Here is a 26,380-nt window from a genome sequence, read left to right as displayed (position 1 = left end):
GGGAAGAGGAAGGAGGTGCTAGAGAATTTTGCACTATGTTTTCTTTAAAGACAACATCTTAAGAAGTCATTTTTAGTATCACTTTTGCCATTTAGCTAGCAAAGTAGCTGTGCAAATGCAGAGAAAAATAGTGGTCCAATAAAGTGTCGTAATAAAGTGACTTAATCTACAGATAATGGACTTGCAGCTAATTAACAGTAAATGAAAGTTTGGTTACATAGGTTAATTGGCAGAGCAAGCACTCTAGATTAAAGGATCCTTAACCTGCTCACTTTAATGTTCCCATGTTAAAGTAAAATTGCAAAAGGTTTTATTAAACATACTGTCTGTATATATACATCAGGCAAACACATATCTGCGTACATGTGCACACACTCATAAAATGGCTGCGTGCACATATACACTTTATGTGTATCTACTGATATATATTGTAGTCAGTCTAAGAGTACTGCATGTTAATATAAATCTTCAGGCACTCCTAGCTTAAGCATCTTAGATTTCTCCAAACATAAAAATCATTCACTGTCTTTAAATAAAAATATATGAAAACATTTGTGGGAATTATTTATTTTCTGCATCATATGCCATGTACAGCAAGAATTCCCCTAGATTTGGTGAGTATTCCACTCAAAATCACAATCCTCTCTACTTTTATAGCAAGAGATTTCAAAGATGTGCCCCAAGTAGGACTTCCTGCAGATTTGTATTAATGTGGTTACTAGAAAATGTATGTTAAGTGTGTGGTGTGTTTATGTAGGTGTATGTGTCAAATGGGTAATAAGCATAGGATGAGGAATTTGCAGATTGATGTGTAAATGTGAATATCAACTAATAAAAACTTGTAGTCTATCATATTTACTATCAAAATGCAAATACCTCACTCTACACATATTACCCAAACATATATACACAGTATGTTTGTAGAAATGCCTGAAAGTCTACTAATGAAATTATGATAGCCTATTTATGAAATTGTAAACTTGCCAGTGCCCCAAAAGCACAGAAATCAGTCTTGTTCCTCATTCTTTCTCCAAATATTTATTGCTCTGGACCAGGCAATGAGTCACCAGCTCCTAAGCTCCCCACATATCCTTACTTGAGGTGTTGGATATTCTCTGCCTGATCTAATCCTTATGTTCCCACCAGCTCCCTCCTTCCTGCCATCAACATGTCCAGCCACATTTCCACCCAGGCATGGCAGAGACAATGAGGCCTTCTGTTGGCCTGAATCCAGAAGGTCCATTTTTCACACCAACCATCAGACCTTGTTAGATTGAAACCTTAAACACCTTGATAATCTTGTCAAGCCCCATCCATCATTCTTAGGTCTCATTGGCTGGAACACTCCTTTTGCAGAAGTGTTCAATGGATTTCTTTTTAATTATTAAATCCTAAATTACTAACAGTCTGATATGTTCTTCACCTGTCTAAGAAGTGCACAAAGGGATATTATGAGGCTCTTCTTAAAATTAGCAATCGTCTGTGATTTGGTTTAATACAACCAGATTTCTGTGATTTGGTTTAATACAGCAGGGGAAGTGGCAGAGGTGGTTGGGGAGGGCTCATCCTAAGAAGTATTAGATAATTTCCTCTAGCAAGGAAAAATCCTGAAGGCAAAACATACTGCTTCAAATGAAGAGAGGAAAAGAAGAGCCTAAGGTCCGGCAGTCCTTTTGCACATATATATATGTATATATATTTGCACATATATATCTACCTGTGGAATCACCCAAAATGATCACTCTTCCCCATCCGTGTGGTGGGAATGACCTTGGGGTCGCAAGGTTTGAAGGGGTCCAAGTAAGAGATAAAAGTTCCCATGAGATGGGAATGGTTGAACTCAGGCAATTTCATTAGTTAGGAAAACCTTTACCTTTTAAACATTTCTCTTTTCCCCAAAGAAACAAGTTTGTAATTGTTGACATCATGACATTGCTAAACATTCACTAACTTAGCTATATATGGGGTGCAACATAAACTGGGGTTCAATTTGTTCTTGAACCACATGGAAACACAGACCTTTCATCACAATAAAAAAAATGAGTCCTCTGTTACAACTTAACTGATAAAATTTCAATTGTACCATCCAGTGGCACAAACTACCACCACCTCATCTGATAATCTACTCCCAGCACCCTTTTAATAATTCTATCCTGTCCTCTACCTAATGGTTCAGGAATGTTTGATTTTTTTCTTTTCAATCTCCTCCCCTGGAAACCTTAAAACAGCCAGACCTTTGAATCTGCTTTTCCAAAATGAACACTCTGATACCATTTAACCATGCAGACCTATAATGAAGAACGTTGCAGTAGTATCAAGTGTTTAGTGACAAGCCGAGAAAACAAATGCAGCAACAATCAAGATTAAGCTTCTGTTACATAGTCACACTTCAGCTAGCACGAACACAGTCTGGAGAGTACTATAAAATAGTGTATTTATGCTGTCTTTAAAGAACGTGTGTACAAAATGTCACTAAATTTGAAAGGAGCTGTCATGGACTTAATATAGCTTAATATGCAAAATTGAAGCTGGAGCACTGCTTTTTTTAATATGTATTTAATGACAATGGTGATAATAATAAAATGGCTTTATGGTTTGCTCACTACTAATCACGTGGCACTTAACATCTGCATGATAATTTTTAAAAACTTGGTAACTATTCGAAATTTCCTATCCACTACTTCTAACGGCCACAAAACTAGTCTGATATTTTTGCTGAATTTTAACACAAATTCTTGTACTACAGAGAATGTAGGCCGGTTAATCACTCCTGCCAAAAAGCTCGAAGACACAATACGTCTTGCTGAACTAGTCATTGAAGTTCTTCAGCAAAATGAGGAGCATCACGCAGAGGTGAGCTGGCACAGGCGCACTGGGAACGACTCTTAGCGTTCCTTAGCTGAGGTTTTGGCATGATATTCCTGGCCAGATTGTGAATAAAATGCCTTAACGCCCATGTCTTTTAACTGGACTTGCAAAGAGAATGAAAGTGGAAGTTTTGTCAAGGAGCAGCCTTCGGAAGGCTGCTTAAAACAACCAAAAAGCGATTGCCTTTTATATGTCTCAGCCTAAGTTTTCAGATGTTTCTAGCATCGAGCGAAAGAGGTGAGTGTATTTGAAAGGTAATTATTCAAGCAGCCTATGGTTATCATTGTCCAGAACATGCAAAATATTTTTTGGTCTTTTGTGGTTGTTTTTGTTGCCACCACTGTTGTTCTTACTGGTTCTTGGTGTGTGGAGCGTGGGCCATCTTTTTTTGTTGATCCTTGGACCTCACTCGGCTTGCACTAGAGTCTTCCTTAGGTTACCTGGGTTGCTGAATGCAGTGGCAGAAGCAAATTATCCTGTCTTGTTCTACTCGTCAACTCTCCAGCATACAACTAGATAAATAGTGTTTACTTTTTTATAAACCACTGTCAAAATGATCATTTTGATAGTCACAAACCTAGGGATTTTAAGGATAACTAAATTCCAAACCTATAAGGACTTAAACAACCCATCCCTTCTGAAAGAAGATTGCAAGATTTCAGTCTGGTCACCTGCTATATCACAGCTTGTTTCAAAACTGAGGTCTAAAGTAATCTCTTTTACAAGAACCTTTTTGAAAATTGCGCTACTTCTCACTCTTCCTCTACATTCAGACCTATAGCAAAAGGGCATTCCATAAAAGTAATTTCTCAAGCACCTACAATGATCATTCCCATGACTAAATGAAAATTGATAGTCTAGTTAAATAATATATAATACACCATAAATCCAATCGTCCCGACTGATACCTGATTGCATATTTAAATTTCCTCCCTGTTTCTCTACTGTTCATTCAATCTTGGCTGATCGTGGCAGGGGAAAGAGGTATGTGACTAAACCGAATGAGCCAGCCACCTGCTATCATACTCTGTGCATGCCCTTCCAGTACCATGTCTTCTAATGGGCCTTTTCCTGGGTGCTCCTGCTTTCTAACACTGACCCAAGGAATGTAACAGCAACTTCCAGTGAACTGCTTGTGAAATGGGTGGCCCTACATGGCAGGGTAAATGTGGGGGGACTCTCTTGTGCGTGCATGAAGCAACCGAGATACTTAACAACAACTGCAGTTACATCCCAAGGCACGCCTCCACCTGCCTTGACTCTGTCCTTAGCCTGTCGTAGTTTCCTATGTCGTCTTTACTTACCTTTATTGCAGCAGAGTAATGAACTTAGTAACCAGTAGTTAGCTGGAGTGATACTAATCTTCCTCTACGACTGTCTGTATGTGAATTATATATACAGTATTTAGAGAGAGAGAGCGTGCCAAGAATCCTTATTTCCCAGAAAGCCCTCTAAGAACCGGCTGAAGGCCCCCCGAGGCAGGTACAACTGCAGGTACAACTCACACAGCCCCTGGCTCCAGCAGCCAGGAGTGAGAAGGGGAGCCAAATCAAGCCTCCAGGCTTATAAACCTAAGGCTAAACTCCAGGCATATAAAAGGAAGTTGGGTTGGAAGTTTCTTCTACTCCATCCTGTGTGATGTTCTTTTCTAGTCCGGAGCATTGGGTAAGTATGGTCTTCCAGCTGTCCTCAGACTGGTTCCCAGATGCATAGAGGGCATTTGGGCTACCCTGCCCTGCTCTGGGCAATTGAGGCTTTGCTCACAGTATCTGATTGAACCCACACATTTTTGAAGACATGGATATGAGGAAAATGGTTTTCCTCGGTCACAGTTCTGCTTTTCAGTGAATGATAGAAGAAAGAAAACCACAGGATGTACTGGAATTATAATCCAGTTTTTTTGAGACTTTCACTGGCAAAGAAGGGATTATATGTTCCCCAATTACTCAAAAGAAGTACCAGAGGACAGTTTACATTTCAAAAAAGGCATTTTCGCTTTACCAAAAGGCATTTTTTTCACTACGTGCTAATCACTGCCCTAATAATTAACATAAAATATTTTCATCTTACATACTCAAAAGCCATTTTGGGGTAAGTAAAAAGAATAGAAATAAAATCAATTCTTTTCTCATTACTGACTTAAGAAGTTAGTAATGAAAACTTTGGCAAACTTTGGAGATCTAGAAACCAAATTTGCTTTTAGATAAATGCCCAGGATTATTCCCCAAATTAATAATTTTACCCAACCACAAAATCTCATTTCTAAATCGATAAAAAAAAAAAACTATCAATTGAGCATCTCCTATCAGCTGAGCACTGAGCCAACTATTGAGGTGTTTTTTGAAGGACAAAGAGTTATAAGGCAGCCTTGGCGTTCAAACAATAGAATACGGGGTGGCCAAGAGCTCAGGCTCCATCGCAGAAAAACTTGGGTTTGAATTCCAGCTTTGGCCTGTCCTTATTTTCTGACCTTGGCCTCCTTATTTAACATCTCTGATCCTGTAAATTGGAACTAATAGTAGAATTTACCTCAGATGGCCCTTGTTAGGACGGAAGGCCACATAAAGTAAAGCATCTGGTATTCCGCCTGGCACATAAGAAGCACTTGACAAGGGCTGGCTGTTTTGGTATTAGGAACAAATTGCTAAGGAAGCAGAATATATGAATATGTGGTCATGAAAAGGACAAACCCTAAGTGGAAAGTACCAAATGAATGATATAAATAGAATTATTGAAAGGAGAGGGGATTCGTTTCAAGGGGGAGCAGTCAAAAGAGACACTGCCACCTGTTCTCAACCTTCACTGTAGGTTGTGGTCACCTGGGGAGCTCTTAAAAATTCCTGATGCCCCGGTCTCCCCCCAGCTCAGTTATTTGGTATCTCATAGGGGGATAATATTTTATAGCTGCCCAAGTGATTCCATTGTACAGCCAGGGCTGCTGCGGAAGAGGCCGGAGTTGTATGGTACACAAAAGAATGTGTTTTGTTACCAAAAAGGATGAAGTTTAAAAAATTTTTTTTTCTACTGACAAGGACTAGCTGGGCGTTCTCTTAGGTGCTCAGTACATTCTAGTAAATCACTAACTCTTAAGCATGGATTTTGGGCACGGCCATGATGTTTGGGGGCACCGCACAAATGAAAGTCACAAGTAGGCTTGCCTTCTGCTCCCTGAAAAAAAAAATCCTTAGGGCCATGTTTAATTCCCAAGAGAAGCAATTAAAATCTCAAGAGTAAAAATTTCCAGAATCTACAAATACATCTTATCTACTCACCTGCAGTATATGGTAGCAGTCCTCATATTTATCTCTTAAATTGCAATTCAATTCTGTTCTCAGAGCCTAAACTATTAAAAACCCACACATGAGTTATGCCTACATGTCTTGCTGCCTCACCTCCCCAATCTCTCTCTCTATGTATATGTATGTATATGTATATATGTATTGTAGTATACAGAGAAGTACATATATACATGTTAGTTTGTGTGCAAACTCTCCAGTACGTTCATTGTGGTTGACAGTACCCCTAAAGCCCACATCTTAGCCTTTGAATAGTGAAAAGCATCAGGTAAGTATTTAGTAGCCAAAGTAGAACTCCTTATTGTCTTTGAAAAATGTTGGTAAAGGCTTTAGATGCCCACAATCATTACGAGCTAGCTCCGGTACAAAAATAGCACTCACCTGTACTAGCAAGCACAAAATAAATACCATTTTGATTTTGTTATTAAAAAAGAAAAAAGAAAAACTTGCCTTGCCCAGTCCAGTCACACAGACTCTGTTCATTTAGTTGACTTTTTGATATGACTTTTTGGCTGTTATTGCTCTTGCTAGAATCTTTTTCTCCTTCTCAAAGAGTCAGGTTTGATGATGGGTTTCTGAAAGAATTACCGTGGATATACAGAAAGAGCTTTGGTCCTTGCCTCTTCTACAATCCCCATATTTAAATTCTCTTAGGTCGCTCAGATCCTAAAATCCTCTGCAGACTTTTCTAGTAATAATCCTTCTCACATTAGTCATTGTTCTTTGTAGGGCTACCTAACTATATAATTATTAACAAGACTACTGTAGATATTTGCTCAATAAGTTATTAAATTACAAGGAGGGACTAAGTTCTCTAGAAAGGATAAACATCACTGCTTCTTATGGCCTCTGATGTGCAAATAAAATCTGTGGGGGGAAAAAAAACAAGTACAAGGTTGGGTTAAGAACTGTTTGAATTCAGGCATTCAGGTTTTTTTGTTTTGGTTTCGTTCTTCCCCACTGATTCTAGAGCAAAATCATGTCCAGGAAGGCAACATGGTCTCCCCACTAACGGTTTCCTTGGACTCGCGCTGAAGATGTAAAGTTAATCAGATAACTTTTTTAAAAATAAGTACCCGCCAACATTTGGTGTGCCTTTGTGAATTTTGCAAATCTCCCAGACCAGAATTGATGAGAGTCAGTCCTCAAGAGAGGGCTGGAGGAGTCTGGGGGAACCTTAGCCAATTCCAGGCATCAGACATCTCTGCTTATAAGGCGGATCTGGGAAAGCACTGGGGGTGGGATGGAGGATTTCTTCCTTTTCTGGATTTATCCAGAATGAGTAGAGCAAGCTCCAAACCCCCAGGGCTCTTATCCCCAGGTGGTAAGACTACAATAAAATCTCATTGGTTTAGACCCAACTTCTTGGAATTTTTGACAGTTGTACTATAAAGGGTGGCTTTTCTCATTTTTCTTAAATTTGACATGATCTCAACTTTCTCTGGAAATTCTGAAGGCTCTTATTACAAGTTGGATGGCTCCAATACTTTTTTTCCATCCCAGGACCTATAAAATTAGTTTCCGTCCTTTTGACTTTAATGTACGAATCAATTCACCTTACAATCATGAGAAGTTAAAAAACTTAATGTTTATTATGCAGTCATAGGATAATCAATGCAGACTAAATTAATTCCTTTTGCTTTGGTTCCAATTACAGGCTGCATTTGAAAACAATAAAATGCCTCTTTTTAGTAAGCCCAGTAATTTAGGCTTTTTTGCTGACAGTCTATCTTCCCTTTCCCATTATTACTCTGAACCAGTGAGGTTTTACTGTAAAATTAAAATGGAAACAGCAGGTGTCTATTTCCAGCCAAGCTGACATTGCAGAATGGTCCATGACTTGATTTTTTCCATTTAATTTGCAAACCAGCCACATGTTGATAAAGGAGAAGTAAGTAAAATGAACTCTCATGAGAGAAGAGAGGTGGACCCCTACTTTGCCTCCTAGTGGCTGTTAGAATATCCCCAATAATGGATAGATCACAGAAGAGCTTGGCCATTGAACGAACTCTTTCATTGATGGACTTATTTCCATAATCATCTTTCATGTTTCCAAACACCTTCCCATCTATTTTTGGTGAATGCTCTGGAAAGTGTTTCCAATGTAAATACTTTACTGCATTGGGTGGGAGGTGGGGGACAAGAAGGGGCTGGCGATTTGTTTTTGTTTTTCTGCTCTCTTTGAAATCGGCAAAAAAGGGCCTGTTGACACTGCCACTCATTCTGCATGCTCCCTGCCAGCAATGAATAGTCAACATGCGTGCATGCCTTTGAATTGCATTCACATCTGGCCCAGTCCGATGTGAATGTCACCCCTGAGACCCTGCACAATGTTTTCCAAGGACCCACGTGCATGAAAATGAGTTACTTCACTGATATTTTTTGGTTTTCAATGTACATATGTGTCCAACCCACAGAGAAGTAAGTTCTAATCTTACTGTTTCCTAGCCTAAGCCTGATCTCACCCATGGACCAGATACGAAGGCTCCCTGCTTAAAGAGATTTTGACTCAAAAGTCGTGTAGCAATTGCAACAATGGTTTCCTTTGACTTGGTATGAAATAGGGGAAACATTTGCAATGAGTAGGGAAACACGAGTGCCTGAGTTTGTACGAGACCACAGACAATTAAGGCCCAGAAACATAGATACCAGGTGAACAATAATCACAAAATTTCAAGTTAGGAGACCAGCAGAAAACCCATAAACACAGTGAAGAAACTCCCAAATTCTAATACCTTAGAGCAAGAGCTAGCCAACGACGACGATAAAGAGCATGACTCAGAGCATACGAAGTTATTGTAAATTGAACAGGAGTTCCACGTCTGCCACGTCTCCAGCTGCATCCTCTGACAAACTGTCAGAAGAAAGCCTCTAAGGCAGGCCTGGAATCATGAACAGCATTGTCATGGGGCACACGGAGACCCAATTGTATCAGCAACACTGTTCTCTTTACAATAAAATTACCAAACCCTGCTGGATGCACAACTACTCTTGATCAGTGAGGGCTGGAGTTCACATTCCATCGTTACGTCCAAGGGAGAAACTCATCACCTCTTTGTCTATTGTCTTTCTGCCAAATTTCAAAGGCCTTTGCGTGGTGGTCAGACTTAATGGTGGAGCATGCTGAGACATTCCTCTCCCTCTTTGCGGTGGACATGGATGCAGCCTTAGAGGTGCAACCCCCAGACACGTGGGACAGTTTTCCACTGTTTCAGCTGCTGAATGATTTTCTCCGCACCGATTGTAAGTATCAACTTTCAAGGATTGACTTTACTAAATGGGGTGCAGATAAACAGATTGCTAAAATGTCTTTATCCCAGACAGACTACAGGCTGGACATAGCTCTTCATATTTTTATTGTTACTTTAAAAAAAGAACACACACACAGCCGATGGACATTCCTTTTCTTTCAACAAGTGTCGTATTGCAAGGGAGCTTTCTTTTAAGGGACCCAAGGGAAATGTGAGATGAGGGGTCTGTGCCTGTGTGTTTTAATCTCTCTTGATCAGGCTAATTAACCTAACCTCTTCACATTTTGTCATTTTTATCAGAAGATGCCTTCTAGATGAAAACTGATTTCTAGCTAAATAAAACCCTGAGCATTTCAGATATCTTCCTGCAACACATTGCCATAGAATGGATGTTCCTCTCCCAGGGAGGGTGGTGAAGGAGGGGAGGGGAGCTGGGTGTTCTTTCTTCCTGGCAAAGTAATGGAAGGAAGGCAAGTGGGGTGCAAGGAAAAACATAAAAATGGTGTGGATTGTTGTTTTTGTTGTTTTTAAGAACGAGATTGCTTTTTGTTTTAGAAAAATAACACAAATGGGTAAAATATTTTTTAATTCCATTTTCCTTCCAGACTAGTTTAAACATGAGCTCAGATGCCATTCATGTGGGTTTTTTCCCCCATTCTTCTCTTCTGGCTTCCTTGGAAGCAATATATTTAATGTGGAAGACAAGTGCCTCTATGTGTTCGTTGTACATTGATTAAGTGCCTATCACTACTTACCAAGCTTCTGCTTATCTATTCTAGATAATTTGTGCAATGGAAAATTTCACAAACATCTGCAAGACCTGTTTGCCCCACTTGTTGTTAGATATGTGGATTTGATGGAGTCCTCAATTGCACAATCCATTCACAGGGGCTTTGAGCGGGAGTCATGGGAACCAGTCAAGTAAGGAAACCCCTTTTGATACCATCGGAGTTTGGGTGCAAATGGCTGCAGAGTCATACAGAAATGGATTAATGGTGTCATATGGTTTTCATTGTTAGCATGGACAGAGACCAAATGCTGTACAGGTTTCTTACTATGGTGCACAAAGCTCCCTTGCCCAAACAGAGGGTGAAAGAGGTTAAAAAATGTTGTATGAAATGGAACCTTTGATTTATTGCACAAGATAAAGATACCAGGGATATAGACCTGGCTGTATATTAGAACTGTGAATCTTACTTCAATGGTGTTATTCTCTCCCGAACTATGTTCCATGTGGGATCTAGGACAGGGGTTGGCAAACTTTTTCGGTAAAGGGCCAGATAGCAAATATTTTAGACTTTGTGAGCCATAGAACCTCCATCTCGACAATCGGTTCTTCCATTGTAGCACAAAAGCAGCCGTAGACACTACTTAGACAAATGAGTGTGGCTGTGATCCAATAAAATGCCATTTACGAAAACAGGAGGCTAGCCTGTGGGCTGCAGTTTGCTGTTCCCTGGCCTAGGACTTTGAGACACACTTCAAGTCTCTATGTCCAAATGTGTTTAGGAAACACAATATTCCCCACTCATCCATCCTGTACCCTTGTCACCTAGAGAGCCACAAAGCACACTGGCATACTTTAAACTCTGAGAGTATAGTAATACAGCATCCTATTGAACTCTGTTTAACCCAGAGTTTCCTAAACATATTTGACCACAGTACTCAGTTTTTTATGTACTGTCTGTCTTGCAGAGCAAATTAGGGAAATCCTGTGGGTGGTGAACTTGTTGGTTTCCACAACTACTTGGTGACTCTTAGAACCTATTTGAGGATGTTGGACAGATTCTGTGCCCCCTCCATGCCCCAGCCAGAAGGAGGTCATTGACTCAAGGCTGCCAGATGGTCAGTCTCAGACTCCCCTTTTGGGAAAGATAGAGAACTCCTACATGAAAGGAGTTTTCTGGTATGGAGGAAAAACTCCAACAGAGCTTGGTATTGGCTTTGCCCTTCGGGAAACTTTTTTTTTTTTTTTTTGCTGTAAGAAAATCATTTTGGGGAAGTGACTGCAGTTCAAGCAATTGAGCTCCCATTTACAATACAGTGGACCCAGGTTCAATCCCCGGGACCTCCTGGTAAAAAAAAAAAAAAGAAAAGAAAAAAGGTATCCCAGACCTGCGTGGAGAGAGGCCCCTGCACAGTGCAGAGAGGCAAAGCACCAAAAAAGATGATGACACAACCAGATAGGAAAAAAAAAAAGAAAATCATTTTATTCTCTCCATCCCTTGCATCTTTGCATCCAGACACTCCAAAAAAAATATTGAGAGGTTTTTCCCAGTTTACGTGCCTTGAATTAGGCTTAATCTTTAACCAGTTTTTGGAAATTATACTGATTGATAGACTGATGAAATAATGCAAAATTGCTCTCTGCCTCCCTTCCACATCAGAGTCATGAAAGCAGGTTAATAGCTAGTAGCCCTTCATTTGCAAGTACCAAGAAATCTAAATTTTAGCTTGTTATTCACAGGTTTGTAATAATCTCTTAATATGGCCCTCCTGGCTTTTTAACTCATAAGGATAAAACTGGATCCCTTAATGATAAAGCATCAACAAGGGACTCTCTATTTTTTTAAATTGCTTACTATCATCAAGACAGTTACACTGTGGAGAAAAGCTGTGAAACAAAAGATTAAAGTGAGTAATATTTGCAATTAAAAAACAGCAATGGTTTTGAACTAGCATCGACTTGCTCACGTTTAAATGTATAGGCTCCTACCAAAACACATGGGAGAGAATGATCAGTAACTTTCACTTTTTCCTTAAAAGCCCTAGATTTAGGGTCTTATCCTCCACTTACTTGCCAGAAGGCAAGCTTTGAACCTCTCTGAGTTTGTTTCCCCATCTGCAAAACTGCTAAGAAAAAAATGTCTCTACCCGGTGCTGAGAATTACCGTGAAGCTCTGCAATAGTGTCACAAAAGTCATTTTATAATCTGTTAAATTCTTCAGAAACCAGACATGTGACTGCTATTCCTTTTGAAGCATTAAATATTTTTAATACTATCAGAAATAAAGATAGAATCAAAATCATTTTCACAATTGAAAGAGCCTAGAAATGTTTTGTTAGGGTTTTTGGTTGTTTTTTTTTAACTGATAAGAAAAAAAATGTTTTTGAACTACTAGATGAGTAATTTCAAGATCCAAAATAAATTTTTGAAGGGACTGTTGTGAACAATAACCTGAGAATATTTTATGTACATTTTAAGTAGACTTTTGCCACCCAAAAGTATGCCGTTTACTAGAGAATATGAGTATGGTTTATTCCATTCATGCTAAGTAGGACGTGCCTTTAGGGGTTTGTGAAGATATTTGAAGTGCCAACTAAAACATAAGTTAAATTAAAATCCTTTGAAACCATACACATTTTGTTAGCTGGTTTGTAAACAGAATGTGGTCGCCATGGGACAGGCTTGCAGAATGGCACAAAATGGAGGGTGAAAAGAGATTGAGGGCATGCTTCTCCGCTAAGAGGAATAAAATCCCTCCACGCTCCCTGCCAGAGGAAGAGGAACAAAGTACGAACCTTCATCTAACCACTTGTTAGAGAGTTGACAAAGAAGCAGAGAGTCCTTTTTGCTTTTGGATTTTCATTCCAAACAAAGACTGTTCTCTGGAGAATGCTTTTCCTCTAGCTCCCTCAAAGAAGCTGTCCTAGGTAAATAGGTGTAGCCTGCTCAGTCTTTTCTCTTGTTGCTGCTGGACCCTTTAACATACGCCCACGCACAGGCACCCATGGCCTTTCCCTCAAGCAGTCATTGCCCTCCAATAGTTGTGTCCTTCCACTTTCCAAGTCTTGATGATAGGTACCCAACTGTAGGTGAGAGCTGCGTTGTAAAGCTTACTGCAGAAGAAAAGAGTGTTCAAAATGTTGACACCAAGCAGCACCCCTGAAAGAAAATGCTAAAAATACATAGATTTTGCTAAAAATAGAATTAAAACACATCTTATTCTTCAGATTATCTTACTTCAAAACGTTGACCCTGTAGAAGGAAATACAGAGATCATCATGTTTGCATTTGATACCAAGGGAGACACTGGTCGGAGAGGGTGAAACATCTAACTCCTCTTGCCGCCTTCCCTGAGGAAATTGGCCTTCTGTTTCTGCAAGGAGGAAAAGAGAGGCTGCATCCTTGATTCCATTAAGCCAAATGCAATCCTGGTTAGAATTTCTGTGCACTTCCCCCACAACTGAAGACTGCCAGCCTCTCAAAGGCAGGCCCACATTGTTAAAATCCAGAGCCCCTTGCTGTCTCATGGGAATCCATCAGGACACGTTCTAGGCCACCGCCCACAGTTGGGCAGGTCGTTTGCAGCCCTGAGTATGAACTCTTGGCCCTAATAACTGGTGGGCCACACTTCTCCCAGTTCTTTAGCATCTGCTCCTTGTGAGTCAAGTCATCCTGGCCTTCAGTGTAGAAGGAGACTTAGAAAGCATGTAATCCAAAGCCTTGCCCAGTCTGGGACCACCACCTCTGCCATCCCTTCCTTCTCCCCAACCCCACATACACACATACATACTCATACAACCCCTGCCAGCTACCCTTTTTCTGACAGATAATCACCCAATCTCTACATAAATACCTCCCAACATAGGGAATCCTCCACTTCATGGTCACCCATTTCAGGTTAGGATATCTCTGAATGGTAGCTCTAAATACTGCATCTTGATATAGGACACTGTAAAATCTGCCTTTCTTGTTTCAAAAAATGCACTTCATCTCTCTCTGCTTAAGATAGGCGTATGAAAAGTATTTTTGAAATAATGTCCTTTTCCAAGTTGCCAAAGGTATCACTATCTTAATAATAACAAGCCATAAGACCAAAATCACCTTAGCAATAGGTAGGTGGCCTGGTGTGACTTGGAGACAGAACTCTGGACTCTGCCAGTAACTTGCCAGGGGCTGTTGGAAAAATCACTTGACCTTCCTAGCTCTGTTTCCTTTTTTGTGAAACAAGGACCTTGAATCCCCAAGATTTTTCCAACACTATCTTTTCCAAAAATGTGACAGTTCACATTTACATACATATACACGTTTTATTAGCACTGCCTCCCCCATGCCTAGAACAGAACCAGAGACATAATAGGTCCTCAGTAAATATTTGTTGATTGACGTATTTATTAAGGAACCCAGGGATGCTGAAAATTATAGGGAAAATTATGGGGATAGAAAAGAAGAAAGATACATACCCCCAGTTGGGGGTTTTTGATCTAGTTGGTCCAAGTAACATAGACACAAGAAAAATTATTTCAAAACATTTACCGCTTCAGAGAGGTAACTCATACTCAGAACCTCTGTTTAGTGTGTTGCACACACCAGATGTGTTCCATGGCATCACATGTGCGAATGCCATAAGGAAGCGTGATGGCATCATAGAGGATGGGGGTATGAATTTCTGCTGAGGGGTTTGAGATGCCATGAAGGAAATAATTTAGAGAGTAAGATTTCAAAAGGTCTAGGAGTGCTGAGCATGAGAAAAAAGTAGAAATATGAGGAAAAGCAGTAGAAACAGTGAATGGTCAGTTTGAGCTGGTGTGAATTATAAAGGAGGCAAGCTATAAGGTTGGGGAGTTGGGAGTTTCTAGATTCTAAAATCCCATGAAATTTGGAACTTTATTCTCTAGGTCATACATTCTCCACCAGGACTTTATGGCCCTCAACCTGGAGAGAATTAGTTCCAGAGGTGGAGAAGGGCAAAAATAAAAGCCTTACTCTTTTTTGTGAATAAAGCTCAGCTATACATACAGTACCTAAACATGTATACAGTGTCACTGTGGTATTAAATTTTCATGAGGAAGGCAGTAGGAGTGGCGATCATGAATAAAAGGTTAAGGGACACCACTCTGGACTCTAAGAAGATATCAAAGAAGGTCCATGCCCCCAAAGTAGACACTAGATCTGAGAGAACTGTTTGCATCCAGAGCACCAAGAGAAGACAAGATGTGCTATATCTAGTCATGCAACAGAAGGTTCATAATTGCAAAAGGCATTCTGTATCTCAAATCTAACCCCATCCATTAATCTGAAGCAGAAGTCTTTGAGAGAAGACCTGCCCATATTCCTTCTGCATGAAAATACACTCTTGATTAGAATTAATTCTAGAAAGCAAAGAATGGCTCTACCTCCATCTATTTCCATCGGTAGAAATGATGAGCACACACACACATCTGTAGCATTCTGCCATGTGAGGGAGAACAGATGAAATTTTTTTCCATCCAGTGCACGAGGGACAAGCCCTCTGACCTGAATAGGAACTATCCATTTTCAGCAGCCAGTCCCCAAAATGAAAGAAAGAGTCTAATTTTTAGCATATATTAGTTGTTAGGATTGCATTTCACACTTCTTATACTATCCAGAGATATCCAATTATGATTCTCACAGAGAAGCATGACAGACTTGTTTTTATGTAGTTGCTAAAGGACCCTCGTTAAAATAATAATCTATTATATCCATCAGCAGCTCTAGGAGCCTGGTCTGAACTGTGTACTACTAAAATATACCCCCTTCCCCCACATATATTAATAAAAGAATATGCTTGGAATTGCCTCTTTGATTATTAAGATGTTATTAATATTGAAATAATAACATTAGTAAGAGACTACATTGTTTTGCTAAAAACAGAACTATCAAAATGTTTCATCCTTTTAAAAGTAGAGCATTATAATATATCATATGAAGGAAATGTTTCTATGAGTACAGTGCAGTAGTCCAGTCAAAATGTCATATTTTACAAATACAATATGTTTTGATTAATGCAGCATTTTTAAAAATTTTCCGTATGCCAAATGAAGCTCATTTGTGATTTGTGTACCCACCATCCACTAATATGTTTAAATTAAGTTGCTTTTGCATACATTTGTATGTTATTCATTCCTTGCTACTTAAAATTTGCTCAGAATTGACATTTTAACTTTCTAGGCTGCCATCTCTAAAGATCTCCTGATTCCTTGATCATTATTCAGTGTGTGTATCATTTAAGGATCACATTTGCTTATATAGGCTTGCACATGTCTCAGGGGAAATCGCCAACGGTTTTGTTATATGGCAGCATTTGACTGAAAACCACCAGGGACTGAATTCAAAGACAAATTCCCTGGTAAAGAGAGAACGTGGAAGTGAAAGTCCCATTTCCCCTTCTACTTATTAGTCATTTTTAGTTTATCTTCTCTTGACCATTCCCACAAGAGCAGCCTTTCATCCCAAGAAGAGATTTATCATCGACTTTGCCAAAATCTGAAGGGTAATGGACAAACCTGTGAGACACCTGTTACCCTTAAGGAAGAGAATGCCAGGTCAGCAATTTTGCATTCTAGATTTTTCAGTCTCCAAGCCGGGGCTTTATCACCATTGTTAAAAGGGTAACTTGTTTCTAGAGGGAGGCAGGGGTCCAGACTGTCTACAGGGTCAGAGTTTCATGACTAGCAGGAGGCTTGCCACACTCAGCAAGCCCAGAGGCAGCTCCAGCTCTTACGGGAGTCCTGCTAGTCATACACAGCTTGCCCAGGGCAGAACTGCTTTGGCACAACTTGCTCTTCTCCTGCAAGATCCAAAAAGAGAACCTCAACTCCTTTGCCAAAGTGCTGTCAACTCCACTTAAACAGGAAGGCTCCTCTCAGACGCAGAGTTAGGCTGGGCTCTTCCGTGCCAGTGGCTTTGGCTGGATGGAGCACCCTTAATATGCCATCACAGAGGCACTCAGTGCCAGCTCGTGTAGCAGTATATGCCACAGGCCCTCCGAAGAGATGTGGAGGGTGCGTGGTAGGCTTTTGTGTTTTATTTTCTCTCTTGACTCATAAAACCATGCATCTCTCTTTCTTCACATCAGGCAGTCAATCTTTGTTCAAAAACAAGAAGCAGGTAACCTTTATACTTTTTATTTGAACTTTTCCCCAAAAATACGTAGCTAGATTAACTTTCACAAATTGAACACATCCTTGTAACCATCACCCAGTTCGAGAAACAGAATGCCACCTATATCTCCAAAAGCCCCCGCTGCCCCCTTAGACTTCCTTCCAGTCTCTATCCCACTTTCAATGATAGCTCCTTTAAGATGAGGTCACTTTTTAGGTCAATTTTTGGTTATAAAATGTAAGAGCTGAATTTGGGATTCTTTTCCTAGGTTGTCTGTTGCAATGGTAAACATTTCTCCACTTGCATTGGCCTTAGTTCAGGAGAGGCAATTTGGTTGTTCTTTATGCACTCTGAAATTATTCAGAGTTGATCGATTTCCTTGATACAATTTTGTCAACTTAGCCATCAACTCTGACACCCCATTACACATACACCTGTCTTCAAAAATGGCAGTTGGAAAGATTTCCATTTCGGTACATACCCATTATGTGTACATTCAAGTATATGAACTTCTGCTTACATCTTTTAGCTGATATCTGACTTGAGAAATGCCCATCCTTAAACAATAATTTATAAATAAAAGCAAGAAAATTAAAGTGTTCTACCATTTCCATCCATCTCAGCTGCTTCACGGCATCCCCAGGCACCAAGAATTTCATGAACTTCAAGCTCTGAGTTCAAGACAAATTCTAGACTCTTAGGACAATGAATCTGGAAACAGAAGACCCCTCACCAAGGCATTTAAGCAGTGGGGTCATTTTGTGTGGGTGCTCCTTGAGGGTTCTTGCTTTTAAGTCACTCTGTGGTTGAGTTCCTCCATTAGCTTTTCATCGTTTCTCTCTGAATACTGAGCCACTCCTCAGCTCCCCATCCGTAAGCCGCCTTCTGGAGTATTTCACTTGCCTTTTTGCCGTTGTCTTGCCATGGACCTAGCCAATTTATTTACTACTGTCGTGTGCTTCTGCCACATCTGCATTGTCACTGTGATGGTATTTTTTTTCTTTCTGTCTGTTTCTTCCACAGGAGTTTAACCAGTAACCTACCCAATGTGAACCTACCCAATGTGAACCTTCCCAAAGTACCAAATCTACCAGTTAACATCCCTCTAGGCATCCCACAAATGCCTACTTTTTCAGCACCGTCATGGATGGCTGCTATATATGATGCTGAGTGTGTATTCAGTTCACATTAGATCTCATTTAAATTTAAGTGATCTTGGCATGGATATGTATTGTTTATTTCTATACATCCTATATAACAGAGATCGAGATGGATAATTAGACATATTTTGCTGATCATACTGAGACAATATTGTTTATTTCTGGCATGCATCATGTTTGTAAGACATTTTCTATATATACAGCACTAACAATTTGCCTTACGCCCACTGAACACTTAAGAAACTATGTTTCACTTCCTGGATTCTTTCGCGAAAGGATTCTGCCCATTTTTTAAATATCTTTTTATTATGGAAGTTTCCGCCCATTTCTTTTTTAGTGCACATGACACGACTTTTAGGAGTTAATCATCCAAGAGGAGTCCAAGAGACCTCCTGGACAGGTGGCCCAGTCTTCTCTGACCTGATAGAAATGTAGGCGAGAAGCACACCTACCGAAAAGCTTGTTTTTTCAAAAAAAAAGTCTTAATTGCAAATTCCTAGAGAATATTTCTTGTGTCAGCAAATGGCAGGATATGGTGATAATATGGTATATTCAGGGCTAGATGAAAATTTCTGAATGGATCAAGCCTTAGTAATGCAGATGCTATGTAAAGCTACTTTCAAGGGTCTTAATGCAATATAAGGCATTGAGATCCAGGTAGCAAGAAGGTCGTTAAATTTGAGAATACAAGATTCAAACAACAAAAAGGTCAAGTTTTTTGTAGCCGTATCATCTGTGGCCTGAGTAGAGGGTGATTCCTTACATTCATCTACACAAAAGCCAGGAATGCACGGGGGCATTTTTCCTGGAGGCTGAGCCATCCCTTTAAGCCCACAGTTTGGGGGAGCAGGGGTTGAGTAGCCATGTCTTTTCAGTTAGGAAATGAACACTCTCTCCTTTTTCTCCTTAGTGAGAAGAAGATGCAGCACCCCTAAGTTCTACCTCAGGGAAACTAAATTAGAACCACATGCATGATTTAATAAGTGAAATAAGGTTTAGCAATTCTCTACCCTCCTTTGATCCTTTTCTTAGACCACAGCTAATTATAGGCCAGATAAGCTTTTTCTTGAAAGAATAAATTGGCACATTTTCAAAGGGAAGTGTTATTATCAAAAGAATAAAAAATGATCTGAAACTGGCAGTGATATTTTGAAACCTCAAAATCACATTCATCAAGATGGCCCTCAGCATTTTTCTTTTTGCTGTGACCCAGGTAGAGAACAGGACATTAAAATGACTGCTCTACCTGGCTTCTCGTGCCACCAAGTATTTTTTAAAACCTACATTTGTGCACAAGTTCACAATGAAATCAGAGGGTCCATGTGTCTGATTCTCTCTGACAGATGAATTAAAACCTCCAAAAAAAAAGTCTATCTGGAGGAAAAAATCTTCTAGAGCAAACACAAATCATATTCATGCTAAGATGACTATATTAAAAGTTAGATTAGGTAGTATCTGTTTAAAAATTCAAGAAGAATTGGAAAGCTTCTCTTACCTTCCTCTGTGCATGCTCTGTGACATTGTTTTTGAAAAGATATGAATCAAGACATTGTAATAAAGCAGATAATGGTCTCTGTTCAATTAATTAAGGCATGAGTGGGAACACATTTTGGTAACTGCTCAGCAATCAAAATAATCTTGGTGCTATTGCCTTAACATTAACAGTTTATCTTAAAAATAAAAAGAAAATATTCTTTTCCTCATGTCAAAACTTAATAATAAGCTCTTCAAAGAAAAAAAACCCTAGAAGAATTTTTTGAAACTCTGAAACCAGATGGGTGTCAAAATGTTGTTGTAATAAATACCAATTATTGCATTCATATGTACTTAATGATTTAAAACATACAACCGTGCAGTTCCAAAACGGGGCTTAGACTAGACAAAGTTGGGGTATCATTTTTCCCAAGCATAGACCAGGGTAGGGGGAAGGCTGAACTTTCATGGAGAGACCATGCGTTCCCCCACTTTGGAACGATGCTTACAGCAGTATCTGAAAAGAAGGCGTGGATTCTCAAGCACCCACCCGGAAATGCCTGATTCTATATCTTTTCATAATTTCAGTTTCCTCCTTTGCCACCTTTCATTTTAAGGACGTGTTTCCGTGTTACCTGCTCCTTCGTGTCAGATACATCTACGTACTGACCTCAGACTGGTCTGTCCTTGAAAGCATTGCCCTGTTGGTCCAGGCTCTAGGCTTTCTCTCGGCATGCTGGGAGTTTGCCCCTCCCCGCCCCGCAGTAGCTGCGTATGCATTTATGCACTAGCTATATTTCTCTCTGAAGCATTAATTCAATGCAGCTGGCATCTGTCACAATAGAAACACCCACTCTCATCTGTTTCTATAGACGATGTCGGAAAAAGTGGTAATGCATGGTGTGTTGGACATTTTCTAAATTACCGTGTTAGCATTAGTGGTATGCGAGGAAGCAGGGGGGAGGGTGGCCACCCCTCGGAGCTCAAATGGGATTGTTACCAAAGAGAAGGCCAGCCAGGGAGGGGCGAGCGGGTGAGAGATGGAGCATTTTCTGTACACAGGCTTTCCGTGGATGCCCCAGGTAAAAGTTCCTTAGAGGTCATTGTACAGAAAGGAATCAAGAGCAATTTCTCCATCTGTACAGAGGACTGGGTAAGATGGTACAACGGTAAAAGAGCTCAGGTTTTGAGCGCTAAAGCATTGCAAATATCCCTTGTCCACTCACCTCCCCCACAACGCACCTTGTCCCGGGCCTAACTCTGCAATGGGCTGGTCCATGAAAATTGGAATAATAGCAAAACTGAACGAGAATCTTGGATTCGAAGGTATCCAGGTGCACCTGTCTCAATTTGAGTCACCCCAATTTCTTTCCAGCTCTTCAAGAGAGAAAGCAGGTCCTCGCTCACCACTTTGTTAGCACTATCCTTTTAAAACTGAAAGTCTTTTTGCAATCTCCAAGAGGCCTCCGCTCTGGAGGGGAGCTGGGGAATGCATGAAACCCTGAGTTTTAATAACTGCATGTTGCCATGTAGTTATTATCATTGAGACTTACTTCTCCCCTGGTTCGTGGCCTTCATCTGAATCATCACATGTGTTAATGTGGTTATTAAAAGAAGGCTGATTTTTACCATACACCATTCTCCTAGTTGTTATGGGGCGATGCCTCCTTCAGACTTCTCACCGGTCTGGAATAATTGGCCAAACAAAGCAGACGAAGTCATGTATGGTAAAACTCAAAATCCGCTGGTGGAGACTGCCCCCACCTCCACGGCCGACACACGTCGTTTTGTATGTGGACGCCACTGTTTGCCTTAAGCCTTCCAGCCCCCAGTTGTCTTTGTGTCAGCTTTTGTGAGCCTGAGGCCAGCAGGTGACTCTGGTTTCCTCATTTTTATCCTGCCAGTAATGGATCAGGCACCTCGGAAGATCTGTTCTGGAAACTCGATGCCCTTCAGACCTTCATTAGGGACTTGCACTGGCCCGAAGAAGAGTTTGGAAAGCACCTAGAACAACGGCTGAAGCTCATGGCAAGTGACATGATTGAATCTTGTGTCAAAAGGTGAGCATAAGTGGCTGCATGAGTTCTCCATGCTTTCTTCACTGCTCAGGGAAGGGCAGATGACCACTCTGTCCCCTGGCTGTCATTTGGAGATTTGGGGAAACTCTGGTTGCTTATCAGAGTCAGCTGGAGTGGTAGCGGCCCAAGCCTAGCGTCCTTTGGCTCTGCTGTCCCAGACCCTATGCAATCTAGTTGACAGTGTTGTCATAGTTGTTGGCTCTAGGAGGAAAGGACCTATGTCCATTCTTGTTCGTTCCTTTAATCCCTGATCGCTAGTGGTGTCTGGCACAAAATAGTCCCTCAATAAGCATCTAAGTGCATGCATGGATGGTAGTTCATTGGAAGAGAGAAAAACTGAAATTTGAGAGTCAGTCTATTCATACAGGTAGCAGGAAACTAATGACTTACCAGCAGTGTGGGCAGAACCCCGGTGGCGTCATTCATTCCATACCTGTGAACCAAGCGCCTAAGATGTGCCAACTGTCAACTGTCTTGCCTCAAGTCTAAATAGGTTTCAACAAGAGGGCGTGAGACATTGAACATGCACTGTAACTCCCCACAATTGCCTCTTTTGTCACTGAGGCATGTAGGATTGAGGTCAGAATGGTGTCCTTGAAACTCGCAAGCTGACTGTTCTGAGAAGGTGACGAGGGAAGATGCAGACACTATTCATCCATTCAACAAAAAGTTGTTTGAGCTCCTCCCACGTGGCAGGCACAGTGCTCCATGTCTGGCCTACAATGAAGAATGAGACTGCATCCCTCCCCTCAAGGACTATCTAGAGCTGTTGATCAGATACGTAAATGACAATCCCCTGACTCAAGAGCATCATCATCATCACCCTGCCTGCCCCAGATACCACATGTCCAAATTTCTTCTCCAGTTCGTAACTGTTTCTTTATTTTTCTCATTCAAAGAAGACTGTGAGCCACTTCGGACCTCCAGATGTTGTGTAGTTGAAGGATCAGTTGTGGGTAATGAGGGCTGGGTTGGCTTGGAGTGCTCTGAATTCATCATTTTTTATCTTGAAAGAAGAAAAGATAAGTAGGAGCCACAAAACTGGAACCCAAAAGGGCAAAGGAGCACCCCAATGCCAGGTAGGTGAAAGTGTCAGCAGGAATCAGGAAAGGCACGACATGCTATGTAGAATCTGGGCAGTTGTTTGGCGCCACTTTTGGAAGCTGAATGTCCTGGTGAATCAGATTTTATTTTGCTCTTCTCTTCCCACAAACCAAAAGCAGTCCTGTTGCACAAACTCAAGTTCAAAACGTTTCCTTAAGGATTTGAATTCCATCGACTCCTGTATGGTCTATATTAATTTCTGGAAAAGCAGCTCTCTTTTCTTAAGGGCAAACCATTCCACCAAAAAAACATCCTTCAGGGCAGTCCCCAAGGCAAAAAGTTCTCCCCTGAACTGTCCTACAACCGAAATGCACTAGAGTGAACACTTCTCTACGGACAACTTCTGATCTGGTGCACATATTTGCATTGAAAGACATTTATGTCCTTCTCTGAAAAGCCTGTTTTCTGGGTGGGGACTAAGAAATAGAGAGATGCTGAGAGATAAGGGCAAGACATGTGGATGTCAAAGGGGAGCATGACTACTTTATCCCTTGCCACATCACAATCATATCTTTATGGGTCGCTACCTCCAAGAGTGTGAACTACTCAGAAGCAGGGAACATTTTTTTAATACATATTATATTGCTTGCCTTCTCCATGTCCTACCACTGCTTGGCACATAGTTGCAGTTTAGTCATTTGATTGATAGGAATTGGTCAACAGTACCTATATGCTGCCAGCTAGCCCAGAACACTTAAATTTCCCGTGCCCTTTCAAGTAAAGCCCCAGACATAAGCACAGAGCAAAAGTAAGTGGAGATATCAGCCCTAGACCTCCAGATCCAGGGAGTGGATGTGATGAAATCCTTGATGTTTTAGAACATTGAATCTCTGCTCATAAAGCCTAGAATTCAAGCTTTCTTCTTTGGGACAGAATAAATAGCCCTCCTTCCGGAAGGACAACCTAAGTAAGGACATAGTTTCATAGATGTAAGTTTCCAATGCCAAAAAGTTACTGAGGCACTTCTCGTTTCTCAGAAGAAATGGAAATCATTCATTTGACAGGCATTTATGGAACCTCTAGTTTTGGCTATATTAGGTACCGTGCTAGGCCCAAAGCAAGGCAACCTGACTCCACCCTCAAGGATAGTCGGTTGCATTAAGTGACCTATCCATTTTTTGGTCCCATAGAGAAAAAGTCAGGCCTCTCAGTCATGTTAATTTTGCATTCAGCTTCCTCTTTTCACAGCCCCACACTCCACGGGCTATGAACAGTTCTCCTGTGAAAACAGACCACGATTACTTCATTGTCAGGGAGCGATTTATCATTTCCATTTCTTAACTTGAGCCGGAACTGGCACACCAGAAGATCAGCAGAGACCTGCCCAACTCGGTCCTCCACCATCCTCGTTTTCACAAAACCAGAAAACGACATATTTTCAGTGTAGCTTTAAATGATCATCGTGATTAGAAAGCTACTTCAGCGCAGCGAGTCTTCAGAAGCCAAGATACATTTATCTTTAACATGATCATATAATATATAGGGGTGTTTTGAAGGGATTTTTTAAAAGTTTTTTCCTTACGAACGAGGCTTCCAACCTTCGAAATTATACTTGGCTTCCCTGCATAGGCCCAGGGTGTGTTAGCAAGCTGGCATCCTTTCCTGAGTTAACTAGCTGTGTGGTCTTCCTAAGCACTGCTAGAAAACTGCCACGAATACTCTTCAGGCGGATGCTTTCCTGGTGGTTGCATGATCTCCAGAACCTTCAGGGAACAATACTGAAAAGATGTATTGGATGAAAGGGGGCTTTAATAAAGCCACTTCCTAACCAGGTGCTTTGCTTTAAAGACACGTTACGATGTGACCCACTCCTCTGAAACCTTTTAAAATATAACTGGGCCCTTTTACAATGCTGATATTGAGGATTAGGCCTCACAGCTGTGTGTCCAGCTGGCTATGTCAGACTAGGCTTTTCCTGGGAGCATTTAGCACATGGCTGGAGTCATAGTTTGACCTATGACTTTTGTCACATTAGGATTCCACCATGACAACAATGCTTGAAATGGTATATATGACATTTTAATTATAAATATAATATATTGTTATTACAATATAATCCATTGACACGGAGGAAAAAAATTAGTGATAGTGTCCCCACACCAGTCTGCCCAAGTTCATTCCCCTCCCAAAGGTAGCTATCTTTAACAGTTTGATGTATTTCCTTAAGACCTTTAACAAGCAAAAAACAGTTTTGTCTTTGAAGCAATGTAATACACATGGATTTTTTTTTATTTCAATAAGGAGAGAGAAAAAAGAAAACACAATAAATGCCATTTAAGATTTTCCCCACTATGAGGTTTTGAAGATTAGAAGCTGCTTTTTTGTTTTGTTTTGTTTTGTTTCAATGAGGTGATTCAAGGTAGGCAATTGCCAATGTGAGAGAACTTACATATGCTATAATGCTATAATCGGGTTTTTGTTCATTCATTCATTCTCCTGCAATTAGGGTTCTCCATAGCATGTACACTATAGACAGAAATACGCTGAGCTACAGGTGTTCTGTGCACTGCCGAGAAAGGAAGGGTTTACATGGCTGTCTTCCTGAATAGGCCTTCCTTAGTTGGGAAAGGCATTTAAAAGGGAACACATGTGAAGTCATTGTCGCTTGAAACTGATTACAGCCCTCAATTTTCTTTTTCACTGACCTCTCAGAAAATGTCTCCTCCACCTGCTGCCATCTGAACACTGAATTGGTCTTTTCCTACTTTGTTTTTATAGAACCAGGATTGCATTTGAAGTTAAGCTGCAAAAAACCAGTCGATCAACAGATTTTCGAGTCCCACAGTCAATATGCACCATGTTTAATGTTATGGTTGATGCCAAAGCTCAATCAACAAAACTTTGCAGTATGGAAATGGGCCAAGAGGTAAAAAAAAAAAAAAAAAAAAAAAATGCTTGTTTTCCCCTCCATTGATCATGTAGAAGAAAATGTCACCAATTTCTTCTATCTACCATAGTCTGCTAGTTTCAAAAATATACTGTATTCTAACATTTGTGGATTAAGCCACATACACAGTCTGTGGATAAGTGTTTGGTTATCTGTTTATCAAAATTTCAAAGGTGTGTGCTACCAAGAATGTCATTTGGAAGTAATTCTTGAGTGGAGTTGGGGTGGCCTGAATGTTCCTTTAAGCCAATTGACGTTTGATGGCCTTATTTATTAGACTGGTACCTCTGACAGATCTGTTTACCAGAGTGCAGGTCATTTTCACATTTGTAGTGCATTTTATCACTTTGAACATCTGGAAAGCAGGAGACTTCTCTTTCTTGCATCAAGTACCTTCCACAATGTGTAGGTTAG

General features: G+C 40.6%; 1 protein-coding gene across 9 annotated transcripts in view; it reads left to right on the top strand.

The window, feature by feature from the left end:
- Window positions 1–26,380, top strand: part of CADPS (calcium dependent secretion activator) — a 488,130-nt gene that overhangs the window by 384,060 nt on the left and 77,690 nt on the right. For 3 of the 9 annotated variants that reach the window (XM_058288909.2, XM_058288908.2, XM_058288905.2), the window contains 7 exons: window positions 2,747–2,853; window positions 8,035–8,055; window positions 9,251–9,407; window positions 10,195–10,336; window positions 18,288–18,434; window positions 21,802–21,957; window positions 25,798–25,945. In XM_058288909.2, the coding sequence (XP_058144892.1) occupies window positions 2,747–2,853; window positions 8,035–8,055; window positions 9,251–9,407; window positions 10,195–10,336; window positions 18,288–18,434; window positions 21,802–21,957; window positions 25,798–25,945 (878 nt within the window). The remainder of the gene's footprint in view (window positions 1–2,746; window positions 2,854–8,034; window positions 8,056–9,250; window positions 9,408–10,194; window positions 10,337–18,287; window positions 18,435–21,801; window positions 21,958–25,797; window positions 25,946–26,380) is intronic. The other 6 variants (XM_058288912.2, XM_058288907.2, XM_058288906.2 and 3 more) reach the window with 2 other exon arrangements.

Source organism: Dasypus novemcinctus, chromosome 26 (assembly GCF_030445035.2).
Source record: "Dasypus novemcinctus isolate mDasNov1 chromosome 26, mDasNov1.1.hap2, whole genome shotgun sequence".
In the NCBI taxonomy this organism is placed as follows: domain Eukaryota; kingdom Metazoa; phylum Chordata; class Mammalia; order Cingulata; family Dasypodidae; genus Dasypus; species Dasypus novemcinctus.
Note: the sequence above shows the minus strand (reverse complement) of the source record. Positions and strands in the feature narration are given on the sequence as shown.